At 37.0% G+C, this 18,087-nt stretch overlaps 1 protein-coding gene across 1 annotated transcript; it reads right to left on the bottom strand.

Annotated features, from left to right (window-relative positions):
• Positions 1-6: 6 nt before the first annotated feature.
• Positions 7-16,903, bottom strand: LOC121392131 (phenolphthiocerol/phthiocerol polyketide synthase subunit C-like). Its single transcript, XM_041523490.1, has 7 exons — positions 15,825-16,903; positions 12,107-12,358; positions 11,303-11,463; positions 10,878-11,075; positions 10,433-10,614; positions 9,787-9,961; positions 7-8,847 (listed from the first exon to the last, which is right to left on the bottom strand). Exons 2-7 carry the CDS (start codon positions 12,316-12,318, stop codon positions 2,168-2,170), a joined length of 7,608 nt encoding a protein of 2,535 aa, XP_041379424.1. The 5' UTR covers positions 12,319-12,358; positions 15,825-16,903; the 3' UTR covers positions 7-2,167.
• Positions 16,904-18,087: the final 1,184 nt, after the last annotated feature.

The following is an 18,087-nucleotide window of genomic DNA, read 5'->3' as shown; positions in this document are numbered from 1 at the left end:
AACACGATAACTCATATTAGCAGAAATCGTAAAACGTAAAGTAAAAATTGTTCCAAAATATTTATCAATATACAAGTAACAATTAATAAATAAGTGTTGAAATATTTTGTTAATTAAAAGAGGAGATACGTTCATATATGTTGTACAAATCGGTTTTAAGTTTGTTTTGTATAACGACATCATTAGATCACATTGATTTATTAATAATCGGCTATTCGATATCAGACATTTGGTAATTCTGACATATAGTCTTAGAGAGGAAACCCGCTACATCTTTCCATTAGTAGCAAAACATTTTTTATATGCACCATCCCACAGACAGGATAGGACATACCAAGGCATTTGATATATCAATCGTGGTGCACTGGCTTGGGCGATTCTAGACCAGCCACACATCAAATGAGTGCTTTATCGCTGGGCTACGTCCAGCCCCTTGTACAAATCAGATTCTATGTCATAAAATAAAACATATAATAATTAACATTATATAAATAAATAAATAAATAAATATCGATGTATGTATAAATCAGATTGTTATAAAATAGAAAATGTAGTTTACAGGGTATTAGAATATAGATAAACGGACTATAATTCAGTTTATGAAATTGTGTTCTAAATATGATCTGGAATTAGGAAGCACATTGTGCATTCTGCTTGAATGCATAACATATGTAATCTACAATCAGCATACGTTAATAATATTGGATTTCAGATTTAACATAAAAACTCAGAAATAGTATCTTTTATTTTTCCCACACAATTCCATCCATTTAAGATTGGTATAATGCATTTAATAACTGATTCTAAACTGGAATGGAATATAATTATACGTCACCAGTTGTTTGAAAGGGATATTGTGAATGTTTTATTTATCCTGGCCAATAATTTCTATTTGTAATCATTACTTCTTTCTTTCAACTTATTTTCCTGCTTATATCCAATTAAGGTTCAAGCACGCTGTCCTGGGCACACACATCAGCTATCAGGGCTGTCTGTCCAGGACAATGGGTTAGTTGTTAGTTGGTTAGTGGTTTATTGAGAGAGAAGAGGGTGTTGTGGCCTTACACCTACCCATTGAGCCCGTAAGAACTCGCCCTGGGTTGGAGCCGGTACCGGGCTGTAAACCCTGTACCTTCTAGTCTGTAGTCCCATGGCGTAACCACTTCGCCACCGAGGCCGGCTGTAATCATTAAAAACCGACTTCCCCATCTTGCCCATGAGATGAGTTCAAGGAGAGTCATATTTTAGATCATTTAAAAATAAAAATAAATTAGTACTACAATATGTTTAAATACCATTACGATAATATCTTAAATGTCTACCCACAATCAACATTTAGGGGAGCAATTAATCGTTCTAATTTTTTTTCATGGCGAGATCTGTTAAAAATACAGTGTCAGTCGGCATGATTCAAACCTACTGCATTGTCATTTCGCGACCTTGACCACTCGACCAGTGGACATTTTTATTATATGCTAATTGATAGAATAGCTTTTACTTTCTCGTATTTTTTTTTAATATTTGAATTTTCTTCAGTGATTGTTAGTTTTGCCTTTTTTATGTTCTTCACCATATTTCGATCTGAATGTAGTTATCTATAATACTATCATACAAAACAACAAAATAACTGATAAATAAGTGGAATAATTTAAAGTAAAAAATATTCCAGATATAACTGATGACATCTCAATAATAATTTTTTAAAACTCGAAGTTGTTAGTTTTAGAGATAATGAAAATACCAAAATTAAATCTTCCATATGTACCACTTCCGATACCTTCGTTTATCATGCTTAAAGATAATTTTCAATGAAGATGACGTCTTACCATTGATATTGATATAACAATGTTCTTGGAATTGATTCTCTTTCTGAAGCCAGATTTCCTTTCAAAGGTGGGTAGCAGCTTGATAGACCCAGTTAGGCCAAAATGATGGACATGCACTTTCCATCTTTAATGTCTCATGTTCAAATTAAACATGATCTGCTCTGATTTTAATAAGCTGTAAATGGCATCAGCTGTTGATGATGAACGGTCAGATTCTTAAAGCCTACGCTTTTTTTTGGTGACATTGTACAACTCATATTGCAACACATATACACGTGTCTGATGTATGTCTCGAAGTCCTTGTCAATTTCACATACCTGTGTCATCTATGTAGTTTAAATTTAATCATTATGATCTGTTCTCAGCTTTGTAATAGTAGACATGTTCCGTAGACTTGCAACTGTTATTGAAATATTACTGGTTATTTGAATAACAATTTCTTCAAAGGCCTTCATGATATCTCTAGCACGATTCTGAGATAAAATGTTTGACTTGTATGTCAAGACAAACTTCATTTGTTTTTCCTTTAATCTGATCCACATGCTAAATTGTGTGTCTGTGACAGTTTCCAGGTCTTCCGACTTTGTTACGTCGAATGTGTAGCCTTCATCATTTGCTAGACTTAACAAAGGTGTCACAAATTCATCTTCAACAATCACAACTTTGTTTCTTAAAATGTTTGTGATCTTTTCAGAACCTAATAGTTCTCTAATGATGTCCAATGGACACAAACAGTGGTCTAATGCTGTTTGAAGTGCTGTTTTATTATTCTGGAGAAATTCCTCAACACTAACATCATCGGATAGGAATTCAGCTAGCAAAGGAATGTAATTTATCCCAAGTCCAACAGCACTGCTAGCATTTGGAATGTACTGTTTGACATCAACTAATGTTGAAATTGTCACATATCTTTCGTTGGTCATAAGATGAAGAAGAAGTTGGTACAAACTGGTAATTAATTTATACATGCTTAAGCTGTGGGACTTTGATAAGTCAAATAGTGCATCAAAAACAGCAGGTTTTAGTGTTTCCTGAATCGATCCAGATTCCAATGTGTTTGGTTGTTCTGTGGTACCCAAGGTAATTGCAGGAATCTCTATGTCAAATCGATGTTTCCAGAAGTCCCTCAATGCTTGACCTTTGTCCTGCAAAACCTTTTCCATTTCCACTACTATCAGACTTCCTCCTACTGTCTGTCTATCTTGCAGTTTTATATTTTGTTGCATTGAACGAAATATATCCACCATGTCTTTGAAAATGACTCCAATACTTTGCATGTCAAATCCAATGCTATTGTATACCGTTTTGAAGTGACATATTTTACCAATAATGAAAATAAAGCGGAGTGGGCCTTTTGTTTCTAAGTGGAAGGCTTCTGTTGTGTGTTTCTCTATTTCATCAAAATCTTCTGCTGTCACTATTCTGAAGTCAGGTGCCATTCCAACTGGGTTAATGTTTCTTTTCACATTCCATCTGATATTCTTGCTCTCATGTACCTTTTCAAATGTCGTCCTCAGAACTTCATGTCGTGACATAAGTTGTTCAGCTATTTTCTTCCATAGTTCTGGTTCAGCTGCTGTTACTGGTATCGAGATCTCGTTGATGTAATACAAACTAAGATCAGCAGGATTCTTGCAGTAAATCTTATAGAAAGTGTATTCCATGTAAGTAAGTGTTTGTTCAGTTACCAGAGAGGAAACATCCTGTCTTGCCATATTATCAACAGAGGTCGTGAATTTTGAGTTAATGAGGTTTGCAATTTCATTAACTGAAAGATTTTGCTGGAGCAACCCATTTGGAATAATCCGCACTTGAAAGGTTTGATAGATTTGGTTGCTTGTGGTCATTGCATGCATGGAATCGAGTCCCAAGTTCTCTACACCTGTGTCTAATTCAAGAATTACATCGTTAAGGCCAAGCACATCTGTGAGTAATTCTGTGATGTATTCTCTAATTGTTTCCAACCTAATGCCAATTTCCGCGATTTGTAATTCCTTTAAATTGATATAATGCTTCTTGCTGAAGTTCACCGTTGATGAATTATCCAGGATTGGAACATCAAGAATGGAGTCTAACTTGAACTGCAAAGCTGTGTTTTTCTCATTTGTAATACTATTGCCCAGTTTAATGGTATTGAATTTAGCAGCAATAATGGTAGGCTTGTCCAGCATGAGCACTGAGAGCAGACATTTGTGGATTTCCTCTGTGCTAAGTGGTATATATCCTTGTTCTCTTAATGTGTTCACAACATCTGGCTTATCCTGCAGCATCCCAAGACGCAGAGGTCCCCAGTTAATACTCTGCCCCACAAGTCCAGCTAGTCTGCGTTTTTGTGCTAATGAATCCTGGAAAGTATTGGCTGCTCCATAATTGGACTGACCACCATTACCAAACACTGCTGTAACTGACGAATGCATGATGAAAAAATCAAGAGGTTTGTTTTTTGTAAGTACATGCATGTTCCAAGCCCCTTGTATCTTGGGTGCTGCAACCTTCATAAATGTATCTTGTGACATATTGATCAAAATTTTGTCTTCAAGCACACCTGCTCCAAAATAGACACCTTTTAACTGTTTTCTTGGAAATTTGTCTTCAATTGTTTTAAACACTTTTTTCAGAGATGGCATGTTAGTCACATCAGCCTGCATGACATTTATTTCACAACCATGTTCTTGTTCAATGTTTCCTATTTCATGTAATTTATCCTCTTGTACTGTTCGGCGATTTATTATGACAACTGCCCCAGCTCCTCGTGTTGCCAGGAATTGGACACATTCCCAACCAAGCCCTGTCAGACCACCAACTACAATATATACACCATCTAGACGAAGCAAGGCATCCTCTGAAGCAAGAACATTTGGGATGTTTTGTCCATAATGACCACAAAGTTGAATTGTTGAATTTTGTAACAATTTTGCAACATTTGTTTCTTTTTCTTGGGGAGCAACATGTTGGAGTGTTTCAGCAATAGTTTTGACTTCACTCTTATGACCCAGAATCCATGTTATTAGATTGGGCATGGTGTCCATTGCTGATCTGGGTGTGAAAATGTCACTGGTCCTGACAACTTGTATTTGCAGGTTTAGATTTTGATGATACAGTTGTAGGTTGGCATTTCTTGGTAGTATCTGATCCATACAGACAAGGCGTTTCGCTTTAGGCCACAGGTTGAAAATTGTTTGAATCTCTTGTTTGTTTAGTTGAATGGTTGACACAATGATTGCTTCAGAATGAATCGGTATTAAACCAGAAATAGTGATGTCAACTATTTGTACGTTGGTATTTCGTTTCACCGATTTAAGCATAATTGAAAGTGCCTCTGCCACAAAATGAGTAGCATTAGAAGAAAGAATGAATATTGGCATGATATTTGTCGTTTGCGAGTTACCCTTCCGTATCCACGGACACGTTCTATACATTGTATTTGCTGTTTCCATTTGATTGTCTATCATCATACAATGATGCCAAAACAAAATAAGTTTTGTTAAAAGTCCCGGTACATAACATGGTATTTTGGTGATATCAATAACACATTGTTTTGGAATTGTCATGGATGTACTAACTTTGCATGGAAAGAACACTACAACATTTTGCTGGGCATCCTTTTCTGCAGACATTTTCCCAATTGATTCAAGCGTGATTATGTTTGAATCTGGATCACACTGTGGAGACAGACATGAGTCATGCATAACAACTCTTGTTGTCATGATTTCTACAGGCTGTGGAAGATTGGATTGTTCCTCTTCTCTGTCATATTGAAAGTACAGTTTGGAAAGACCTCCTTCATTCCTGGAAGAAAGATTTGCTTTGCAGAGTATATCAAGCTTGTTGTTTCGATATAGTGGCATATCGTCATTTGGAAAGACTTTCTGACACCAAATAGAATTTCCATCAACCACAAATTCATTAAGTCCTTGATTATCTTCTAAGAGCAACTGTTGTACTGTGGCATTCATTAAGGTTTCAAATTTGTTATTCTCATCTGTATGAAGATCAACAATGGTTGCCATAATGTAGACCTGTTCTCTTAGTACTGATCTTACAAATCCCCAACATGATCCACCTACCAGGTCTACTGAAGAGACTTTGTTTCCAATGTGTACAGCATTTTCTGTTACAATGAACAATGGGATACTTGCGTTATTCGTGTGGAGGTGCAGCAACAGAGTTTTCAGAGTCATCGCCTGCCTGGTGATTTCTTCAAGAAGTGTTTCACTTGATGGTTGCTCTTCAGTTTGCTGCTGCCAAGAAAACACTATTGCTGAATATCTTTCCAAACTGACAGAATTAGCTTGAAGAATAGAATTCACATTGTTTTTTGTAATGTCAAAATCTAGGCATTCGAAATTAATGTGGTCATTTGTGACTGCATACTTGATCAGCCATTCTTCTGATGGATCCCTCTGAATTTCATATTTAAGTAGGTTTTTTATTGGATTCCATTGTGTTTCAAACATCATATTTTCTTTTTGTGAACCCAGATTTTTAGTGACAAATTTCTCAATCTCAGCAATTACATTTCCTTCTAGTGAAATCAGATATATGCAAAATAGGTTCATTGAATTTGTTTGCTTTACAATTGTTGTATACACAAGCATCCTATCTTCAACAGATCTTCGTTTCCTCAGACCTTCTATTTGGATTGGCAGAGCTTTATGTCTGTCTGCTGCCTGTCGGTAGAAGCAACCTGTTGTCTGCAGCATGGCATCTACAATTGCTGGATGAATTGATGTATGTTTCATTTCATCCTTGATAGTTGGATTCAATGACAAATGTGACAAGACCTCTGTTTCACCTTTTAAAGAGTTTCCAACAAGTTGGAGCATTTCTCCAAAAGACATTCCTCCATTTTGAAGAGATGAATACAGTTCTTCTTTTGTAACAGTCTGCCTACATCTCTTTTTCACATTTTCAATATCGACTGTGATTTGTTCAGAATAATGTTCCCTCTCAACCTTTCCTTCAGCATACACATGGTTCTGTTTATGTACAACAAAGTTAAACGATTCTGGCATATCCATTTTCTTAACATCAATATCAAGCTGTTCAATTTTAAGTCTTTGTAACAAGACTGGATGTCTGAATCTCAAGGAAATACTACAGTTTGTGTTTTCACTTTCCTTGAAGTAGAGGCGTGCAAGAGCTAAGCCCACTTCTGCATAGAGTGCGCCAGGAATTATAATGTTTCCAGAAAATCTGTGTTCATAGACACTGGCAATTGATTTTGGTGACACGATAATTTTATGTTCACCACTGTGGTCAATTGTCTTCATGAAAGGGTGCAAATTTGTCTTTGGCTGGATACCCATCAGCTCTTGTCGAACATTGTCAGATATGAATAGGTTTTTAGTTTTACAGAATCTGTACTTGGGGTATTCTGTATTCTTCTGTGGTTTTTCATACAGGGCATTCCAATTAGCATTCAGTCCATGTTCATACATTTTGCCAGCTGATTCTAACAAGCAGCTGAGCTCAGAATTTCGTTTCATTGAAGGAACAGCAGCAATATTATCCTTGGTGAATAAGTCATTAATGCCAGAACCCAACACTGACTTTGGCCCAATTTCAACAAATATATTAAAACTATCGCCTTTAGCAGCATTGACAACAGCTTTGCCAAATTGTACTGGATCCCGAATGTTTGTTCCCCAGTAGTGTGGTGTTAAAAAGTCATCTTTCTGTGCATTTTTGCCACTAACTGTTGAGATAATTTCTATATCTGGACTATCTCCTTGCATGCCCACAAGCTTTCTTTCAATCTCTTGTTTTGCATTGTCTGTATGGTGGCTGTGAAATGCAGTCTGTAATCGAAGTGTCTGAAGAGTAATTCCATGATTCTCTTCTGTTGGAGATGTCAGAAGATTCTTTTCAATTTGGTCAACAGCATCAGTGTCTCCACTAATAACACATGACTTGGGACTGTAGTACAATCCAATGTTTGCTCTGCCTTCATATTTAGTTAACATCATTTCAAGTTTTTCCACTGGTTTATTGCGTATCAACAACATTTTCCCACCAGTAGCTTTTGCTAACACGACAGTTCGATGAAATATAATTTTCACTGCTTCACTCAGTGACCAAACTCCAGCGATATGTGAGGCTGCTACTTCACCAATACTTTGCCCAAGAACACAGTCAGGTTTGATTCCCAAATGTTTCCAGAGTGCAACTAGTGCAACCTGACATGCAAACGTAGCAATTGGGCCAAAGATCGTGTCTTCTACATTGTAGTCATCTAGAAGTCGTTCATAGAGTGACCATGAGACATATTCCTTTAAATAACTGTCAATCTCTTGAATTTTTTCTTTGAACACCTGAAATTGAGATATAAGTTCCTTACACATTCCCATCCAAGCTATACCCATTCCCCCAAACACAAAAATCACCCTGTTTCGTCTGTGAGATATTCCTAACATTTTATCAGATTTTAGTTTGTTAACTAGTTCTTTCAAAGAATATGCAGTAACAGCTTTCCTTACTCGAAAATGATCACGTCTCACTGTTGATGAATATGATATAGCCTGCAGATTTATTTCAGTTTGTGTTTTAACGAAGGTAAGAAATTCTGTAATACTTTCCGCAAGACCATTCTGATCTTGTCCAGAAAAGCAAAACATCAAAGGCACTTTTGATATATGTTCCCCGGTAATGTCAATTGTTATATCAGCACAAGATGAAAGAATGGCATGGCAGTTAGTTCCACCAAACGCAAAGGAATTAACACAAGCAAATTTGGTTTTTCTGTCCCAATCCTTGAGATCAGCTGGAATCTCAAACCAGAATTTTTGAAAGTCAATATCAGGATGCTGGTCGTCTTCTAAAACTGATTTAACAATTGTGTTTTTCTTCATCATGAGCAAAACTTTAATAAGGCCAGCAACACCAGCAGCTGATTCAAGATGACCAATATTTGTTTTCACGGATCCAATGTATCTCTTCTTCTGCACTTTTGTATGAAGGTTCACGAAAAACCTTCCTAAGCTGTTGACTTCCACAGGATCGCCAGCTATAGTCCCCGTTCCTATAATGAAACATGTTTATAACATTGAATGTTTAGACCAATACTACATGAACTATTAATGGTGTTGTGTCACGTTAGAAACCAATGAAATAATGTTTCATTCACTCATCATATTGTTTGAGATACTTGAGTCATGGTTAGGTTGCCATGTCAAATTTGTTTTATGAATACCAAAGCTGTTTAGACGACACAGATTACATATCAAATACATGTTCTTGTTCAGAATGTCGGTGTATGTATAATAAATGTGTCCAGTTGTCCTGTTTGTAGTAGCTGAAACTATTTTCCGTATTAATATATATTTGTTCGTATGTACAAAATTATTGGGAATTAAAATAACATTTGGGTCATTACAAACAGTAGGATGACCAGAAACAAATTCAGAACAAGGAAATGTTTCTAAAATGTACTTTTGGTTGTTACTATGACTACATTATGCAGAAAGCTTTTACAGTAGCAGCAAACTAAATTAAAATGTAGGATCGGCAACATTTCTATCATTGAATGTATCTGCAATATGACAATTGGGTTATTTGACCAATGTTCATATGGTATTAACAAATAGTGCAAAGATATACTATTCATATTTGTTTGCAATTGTATTTCTTTAATATTTGTAACGTGTCAACCCGACTAGCTTGATTTGAAGCATACAAATGTTATGAAAGCAATGATTTCACTTAGATAAAATTAGAACGACAAAGCCATTAATCCATCCAGAATTTGTCATTCCTAAATATCAGCCTGAAAATGACAGACTTAACACTTTACGTAGCTGTAATAAACACACAATATAGACTTTAGTTACTTTATAAGGTTACTATGTATATAAAAGGTTCTTTCAATCCAAACCATTGCTGTAATTTCACGAACCCCCAACCCTGTCCATATGTTTACTCTTGTGTTAGAATACTGCATCGATTGTAAATTTGTGCTTACCGTGTGCTTCAATGTAGTCTATTTCTCTCGCATCAATTCCAGCCTTTTCATAGACACTTTTTAGAAGCTGTTCTTGTTGTTCACCAGAAGGTGCCGTCATGGGAGAAACTGTTCGGCCATCTTGGTTTGTACCTGTCACAATCGTTGCCCATATATTGTCACCATCCTTAATGGCCTACAAAACATCATGTTATGCATTTATGTGCTTACTATCCAGTGGTCCTTCCCACTTAAGAAAGTTAAGGATATTCTCATACTGCAGTATCTATTGATCTCTCGGCCACTGCCTGTTGTTTTATTTTCTCTCTCTCTCTCTCTCTCTCTCTCTCTCTCTCTCTCTCTCTCTCTCTCTCTCTCTCTCTCTCTCTCTCTCTCTCTCTCATTCGTTCATTCTCTCAGTGTGTGTATTTGTTTCATTTTGGGACTCTTCACTGCTTCTCACGTGCAACTACTGTTCTAAATTAAAGGATATAATAAGTTCTTTTATGGTTAAATATCTTATGAATTATATTAATTGTACTGATGCAAATTAGTGGAATATATTATGTGTGTGTGTGTTGGGGGGGGGAGGGGGGGGGTCTGATAAGTGATTTAATAGTGTCCTAAATTAAAGGCTTTATTATAAGTCGTATCTTTCTTCTCTTACATCAGAGAGTCTTTTCAGTAGGACAATCCCACAACCCTCTCCTCTTGCATATCCATCTGCACTGGCAGAGAAGGCATGACACTGTCCAGTCCGTGAGAGCATCATTGCTCTGCTCATTTGTATGAAGATCGAGGGTGTCAATAACGCGTTCACTCCTCCACACACGGCCATGTTGCAGTCCCCTATGGTAAAGATAGTTTTATTTTTAAACCATTGTATTCTGATGGGAAAGTACTGAAAAACAATACATGGCTGACTGAATGGATATATATTCTATAGATGGATGGGTGGATAAGTGGACGGTTGAATGGATAGACGGATAGATAGGCAGACATATATACAGAGATAGATAGATAAACAGACAAGACATATATCGATTTCATCCTTGATTGAATGATACAAAGTGACAGTCTGCTGCAGTTAATAGCTAATAACAACAACATACCTGATTTTAATGCCTGAATACCAAGATGTATTGCTACCAGAGATGACGAACAGGCTGTATCTACCGACATGCATGGTCCTCGCAGATCAAAGATGTAAGAAACACGTGCTGACGCAATACTGGTGGCGCCGCCAGTTCCATTATAGTGATTCATATCCGTTGTGGAAGTTAGTTTGCTGTAGTCGTCATTCATTATGCCTGAAATGTGATGTTTTGTTTATAGCAATATCCAACAAATAACATTACAAAACATCGCTTTGATTTGTGCACAGATACGATTTTGAATACATTAACGGTTTGTGAGCATAGTGGAATTGATATATCCACTTTGACTCATTTTATTTTTCACGTTTAATTGCTTGCATCCCACTTCCCATCCATCCCCTTATTTTATCTGATAACAGTACATCTAATGGTATCCAAACCTATGAAGACTCCGGTGTCTGAACCCTGGATATTTTGTCTGGTAATTCCGCCATCTTGTAAAGCCATGAAGACACACTCGAGGACAAACTTCTGTTGTGGGTCCATCCTCTCAGCCTCCTTGTCACTGATACCGAACAACTTGTTGTCAAACTGATCAAAGCTGCAATAAAATTTACACAGGTCAACAATATTCATAGGACATGTAATATAGACCTCATGCTGATAAAAGTTAACGTCTGATACTCAAGACGTCAGTAAAGTCAATATGTACAGGCTTTAGCTGCATGCTAAAACCTTGAGTCACACTTTAATGTTTTTAAAGCATTGGGACATTAGAACAACAACAACAACAAAGCTACTATGAGTTATGTATTTGTTATACTGGGACAACAGGACTAGTTTTTTAAAAATAATGTTGGATGAGTTTCTAGGAATAAAACTTCATAACGAGTTCCTCATTAATTTTCCCATTTAAGGTATTGCCAGGCTTATATCCATGTGTGCTGGGAATACACCTCAGTTGTCTGGGATCTCTAGAACATGGAAAAGTTGATAAGGAGAAATCAAATTGGTTTGTGGTCTTACACTTTTCCAGTGATCCATTAAACACCACCGTTATTTACTATGCCAGTGATCAATGTGGTGAGCTTACAGCATTAAACAAAGTTTCTTCCTTACGTTCTGTGTAAATATGCTCATTTGCATATGTTGGAGCTTAATTACTTTTCACAGTTTATGTATAATATTACTTGTTGATTTATCTACATTATTATTATTATTATTATTATTATTATTATTATTACTTTTCAAGAAGTCCAGCTCTCCTGGTATACATTTTGCCAGGTGCATCAGCATCATCATCATAATATGCATCTAGATTCCATCTCTTGCGAGGTATTTCATTGACGTGATTCTCTCCCTTTGATAAAACCCGCCAAAATTCTTCGATGTTGTCTGCACCAGGGAATCGACCTCCAACACCTACAATAGCTATCCCTCCACTGTTTTCTTCCATCACTAGGCCTTCTTAGAGACTCAGAAAGGTCATATAGCTCCTGTCAAGTTAAGACAAAACGAACCCTGCAAATTATGCTTGACAAAGGTGTTTCTAATGTCAGTACAATCGACATAATGTACGAATTGTATTGTGAGCCCATAAAATTCAGATCCAGGTTGTATTAAAAAATAATACTTCGTATAATAGAGGGGATTTTTGTTTTAATTTACAAGCTAATAGACTGTATTTTTTAGTTATACAATGTCTTAAGCCAAGGGTTTGTTGGTACATTGAAATAAATGTGCACACAAATATTCAACAAAATCTCTAGTAGAAAGAAGTCAGTTCTATATTTATAATCTGAAGGTCTGGTAGTAACATCATTTTTCGTTTTCAGCTTTTCCAGTAGATTAATCCTTATGTATACATAATAATTGGTAATGACTTCTGTCAAATACATGTAGGGCCTATTGTGGATAAAGTGTAAGAAAAAACAAACTGCACAACCATTACAAATATATTCATAATTTAATTAAATAGATCACGTAGTTTGACCCTTAATCATGTTGGCAGACAAAGTATGTTAGGTTGGGTTGGTTTTTGTTTGGTTTTTGGGTTGTTGTTTTTTTGTGGGGGTTTTTTGTGTGTGGTTTTGTTTTGTTTTTTTGTTGTTGTTTTTTTTTTTTTGGGGGGGGGGGGCGAGTTACATCAAGGTAAGTAAAACAGATCTGTCTACACAAACTGAAGATGGTCCTGTATCACATACTCTAATTGCCACAATTGTATTGTTCCTTGTACAGTGTATGGTCCAAGTAAGAGTCCTTATGGTAAAAAAGAAACCAGCTTTCTTCGGCAGTTTGTCAGTATATATACTTTATAAATGACTCACCAGTGAAACCTTTATGACTGGACTTAAAGAAATAGGCCGCATTAGTTTTATACAAGTAAAACGTCCAGAAATAGTTCGCTACAGCCAAATCATATATGATGTTCAAATATTGAATCTGTGCAGTATTTATTATATTTTAATCATTTGACTAATGGATAAAAATTGAGGCGTGGTGTGCATAAAATCTGCAGTGACTACAAATAGGCCAACTATTTGTAGCTCATTTGTGTTAAAAATGTCGATCAGACTTGCAACAAAACCAGCAAATGTGTATAATAATCTTGCTCTAAAGGCTCTTTAGGATGGGATGGACTATACGTCGTTTTTGTTTATTCCTTACACTTACCAATATCGGGTCCACTTGACTCGTAGAATCCAAGTGTTATTTATTGTCTTTTCTACTACATTACAAGTATTGCTCCAGCCAATGCACCACGACTGGTATATTAAAAGGCCGTGGTATGTGCTGTCTGTGGGATGGTGCATATAAAAGATCCCTTGCTGCTAATCGAAAAAAGCATAGCCCATGAAGTGGCGACAGCGGGCTTCTTCCCTCAATATCTGTGTGGTCCATATGTCCAACGCCATATAACCGTAAATAAAATGTGTTGAGCGCGTCGTTAAATAAACCATTTCATATGCATCATACATCACAAGTACTGGAACGAATACTAGCAAAATAATTCGCACCAAAAGCTAAAGATCTACATAAATACAAATGAAACTGTGTCTACACCGACACTGTCTAAACCGGCATATTTTATCGGTCCCAAGTGAATCCGGTTTAAACAGTCCAATCCCTGGAAATTAATGGGTGATCAGTGGCGTACTCGATATCATTGTTTACTTGGCTGCCAGGTGTCCCCCCCCCCCCCCCCCAATACAAAATCCTGTCTACGCCACTGGCTGGTCATACAGAACATAATACAATAATAGTCCATTACTTATAATAAAATTACCTCAGAGATTCAAACCACGTGCACTTCAGAAGATATGCTACCACATTTGTTTCTTTCGTAAAATAAAACATCTCTCTCCGAAGCAGATTACAATATCCATTAAAATATCACAATATGATGCTTATTGTAGACCTAAATTCTGTTTTTAAATTCTGAAACGTTTATTTCTGTCGTCTAATGATTTTCAAAAAAACTTATGTCAACTACTAAATGTACTTAGACTGCGTCCGCCTGGATTTGTATTTCACCGCACGTCAAATGCCAGATAGCATGGTATATCCCGGAATGAATGAATGGAATGAATGAATGTTAACGACACCCCAGCACGAAAAATTAGTATATCCCGGAGTCGGTTTGATAAAGCGAATATAGGCAGTACTAAACCAGCTGGCGGGGTCAAAGTCCGTGTGTACCGAACTTTCGTTAGAACCACTATTACCGTATAATTTTAATTAGACCGAAATTTGAAAATAAGCCCAGGGGGCAAAGACTGGTGATAAATGCTAGTGTGTTGGTTGTAAAAAAAAAAAAAAAAAACAAAAAAAAAAAAACCCACCAATAGTTCTATCTGGACAACGAACATCTCTAGGGGGAAAATGAATGAGGCATGTATGCAGTTTTACTGTGTCAATAATAAAATTATAACCTTGTGGGGGGGTGGGTCTTGGAACCCCCCCCCCCCCCCCTATCCGGGGGTACCTGTAAAAAACAACAACAAAGTACCATCAAAGAAGATGTTGCAGTTTTACTGTGTCAAGGAACATGAAAAAAACAAAGTACTAAAATAGACACTATCCGTTATCTCTGAAGTGAGCACCTTGACCTCCATTTGTAGTATTTATATCCGTGGCGTTCATGTCGCTTGATACACTGCAGATAGGAGATTTAGCCAACGTTACTATTGTAGTCTATGGCATTTGATTTGGTGGTATACACCCTACCAGTGGTGGATCCAGAAAATCCATTGGGGGGGGGGGGGCAGTGAGTCACTGTGACATGAGGCGGAATGCCAATGGAAGTTTTGGGGGAGGAGGGGATCGTAAAAAAAATTATAATTAATATATAATAAAATTATACCTGTCGCAAAATAACAGATAAGAAAACAATAGGTATTGTTTAATTTACAAATTAAAAATATCGGGGGGGGAGGGGGGGGACCAACAACAACAACCTAAAAGCACCTACGTGTGCAACTATTGCATGCTATTCAAATGACTACTTGTATTTCTGGAGTGGCTACGTGCAGGTAAGCATGTTGTATTTCAAACGCTGACGGCTTACGCTTTTCCGAGAAATCTCAATTCCTCGGGAATGCCGAGCAATGACAGTTCAACGGAGATAGAAACAGAACGAAACAAAATGAGTTTAAAAGCGCCGTATTATCACATACAAGAAGAGACACTGGCGCTACGCGTTAATGTGGGTGTGGGTAATTTCTGGCACGTTTCCATCAGATCGTTGTTCAAGCATGCCTGTTGTGGGCACAACATCTGACTTCGCCAGAGTTCTGTCCATGGCAGGTACGCGTTAATCAAACCGACTCTTTTGTTTATATTAGGCCAAATAAAAAAAAAGAGTTGGTACAAGGCGTACCTGAAAAATGCGCCCGCCCAGAATTTATTTTATTTTGTTAAAAACTGTTAAAAATGCGCGGAGATAGCAGCAATTCAACTTACGTAAGCTCCGTAACGGGTTAAACCATCACCAGGTCCATCTGGCGGCCAGTGAAGGAACTACAACATCCAGGCTGTGTGATTTGTGTGCTCAAAAGGACGATCACCAACCTTTTTTTTTTTTTTTTTTTTTTTTTTTTTTTTTTTTTGCCTTAATACCAGTGATCACGGTCCAAGTTTCATTTTTGTCACTGACTTACCACCGTCCCTATAAAGTTAAATGTTGTTCCATTTAACAACACCACAAGAGCACATTGAGTTATTAGTCATCGGCTATTGGATGTCAAACATTCGGTAATTTATATATCTTCAGATAGGAAACCCGCTGCATGTTTTCATTAGTAGCAAGGAATCTGTTACATGCACCATCTCATATAAAGGATAGCACATACCGCGGCCATTAATATCCCAGGCGTGATGCACTGGTTGAGACGAGAAGTAGCCGAATGGCCGTCACTATGCTGTTGTTAAGTCTTTGTTACTGGCTTGGGACGGAATGTAGCCTAGGGGTAAAGCGCTCGTCTGATGAGCGGTAGGTTCAGGGTCGATCCCTTTTGTTGGGCTCACTTGGCTATTTCTTATCTCTCGTACCAGCCAGTGCGCCACGACTGGTATATCAAAGGCCGTGGTATGTGCCGTCCTGTCTATGGGATGGTGCATGTAAAATATCCTTTAGCACTAATGGAAAAATGCAGTGGGTTTCATCTCTATGATTAATAAATCAGCTTGCTCTAGTGGTATCGTTAAACAAAATGAACTTTCAACGTGTTGCTGGCTTATCACCTTCACTGTACAGTAGCTAAATAACTTCTTTACTCTTGCAGCTAGTCTTGCAGGGGCGGATATGCGATGTTTTAGGGAGGGCGTGCAACAGTTAAACGTGGCAACTTCAGTATTTATGGCCGGAGTGCATTGTTTAAAAATACACCTACAGTATTCAAAAGTATATTAAAGTGTATTATCTACTTGGAGCTCTTCAACCTACATCACACGCGCGACGTTAAAAAAAACGAAGAAAAAAAACAGTTTACACCAGTACACATTTGTGGTGAATATTTAATTTTTTCGTAAGATTACATTTTTGCATCAATCTAATTAAAATTAGCTCCACTATTGAAAACATTCCGAATTATCCTGAGGGTATACGACATGTTTCGTGTGAATTACGAATGCCTTAAAACATGTTTTATTTTATAAAATAAATAATTTGTAATGTAAAACTGAAGACTGATTTAGTTAGTTTTTTTTTTATAAATAAATAAATAATTTTTAATGTAAAATTGAAGACTGATAACCCACCCCGTACGTATTGGTATGGTTCGCTGTACTGCGGCCACTAAAATAGACTCGCCCGATATTTTTAGAATTTGTATGCTCCCAAATAACGTTATAAAAGGCGAAGTGTGACTGGTCAATATTTAAATTATTATTTACAGACGAAATGTTACCTGGACATTGGGGATTACGCAGTGTTGTTAGTTCTAAATCACTGGCAGGATTCTGCAAGTAAGGTTTTGATTGGTGGACATGAGCTCCAACTGGCTGGTGTTAGATCCGCATGTAATAGTGGAGCTAATTTTAATTAGATAGATTTTTGCATGTGTCAAAACCTTGTTATTAAATATCTATTTACAAACACTTCATCAGCTGGGTGTGTATGACCTATACCAAATCCTTACAACTGTTACAAAATATTATATAATAAATGCATTGTATTCGTATGTTAACCACTTAAATTTTGGGGGCACCTCAAATTTTGGAGGGGATGTGCACCCCCACACCCTCCCTTTGGATCCGTGCCTGTAGTCATCTAACACATGCAGCCGCACACGCGTACACAAGTTAAGACTATTGTCACCATGCGCTTATATACAGGTAATCTAGTTGAAAGGACACAGATACTTGTATTGACAATTACTGACCAACTTGCATTTTTAACATTTAAATGTCACTGACACCAAAACAAACAAGTAAAAATTGTGCTAAATTTGTTTACTGACGTAATAACAAACATCCTTAATATAGTACACACACTCCATAGAAAAAACAAACACCATAGGCTTGTCGGCATAAACAGCTTCGCTGTATACCTTTTTAGAACGTTTTAAGACAATACAAGTAGTATATTATTAGGGGTCAGAAAACCGGCCAATGGCCGGAATCTTATTAATATGCACGATATCTCATTAATATGCAAATGTATGCACGACGTTACAGATCAGCCGCGTAGAGGAAAGGTCGGCGGACTTTAGGCACTAATGCAATT

The sequence above is a fragment of the Gigantopelta aegis genome, unplaced genomic scaffold, assembly GCF_016097555.1.
Source record: "Gigantopelta aegis isolate Gae_Host unplaced genomic scaffold, Gae_host_genome ctg3398_pilon_pilon:::debris, whole genome shotgun sequence".
Classification (NCBI taxonomy): Eukaryota; Metazoa; Mollusca; class Gastropoda; order Neomphalida; family Peltospiridae; genus Gigantopelta; species Gigantopelta aegis.
This window is presented reverse-complemented; position numbering and strand designations above follow the sequence as displayed.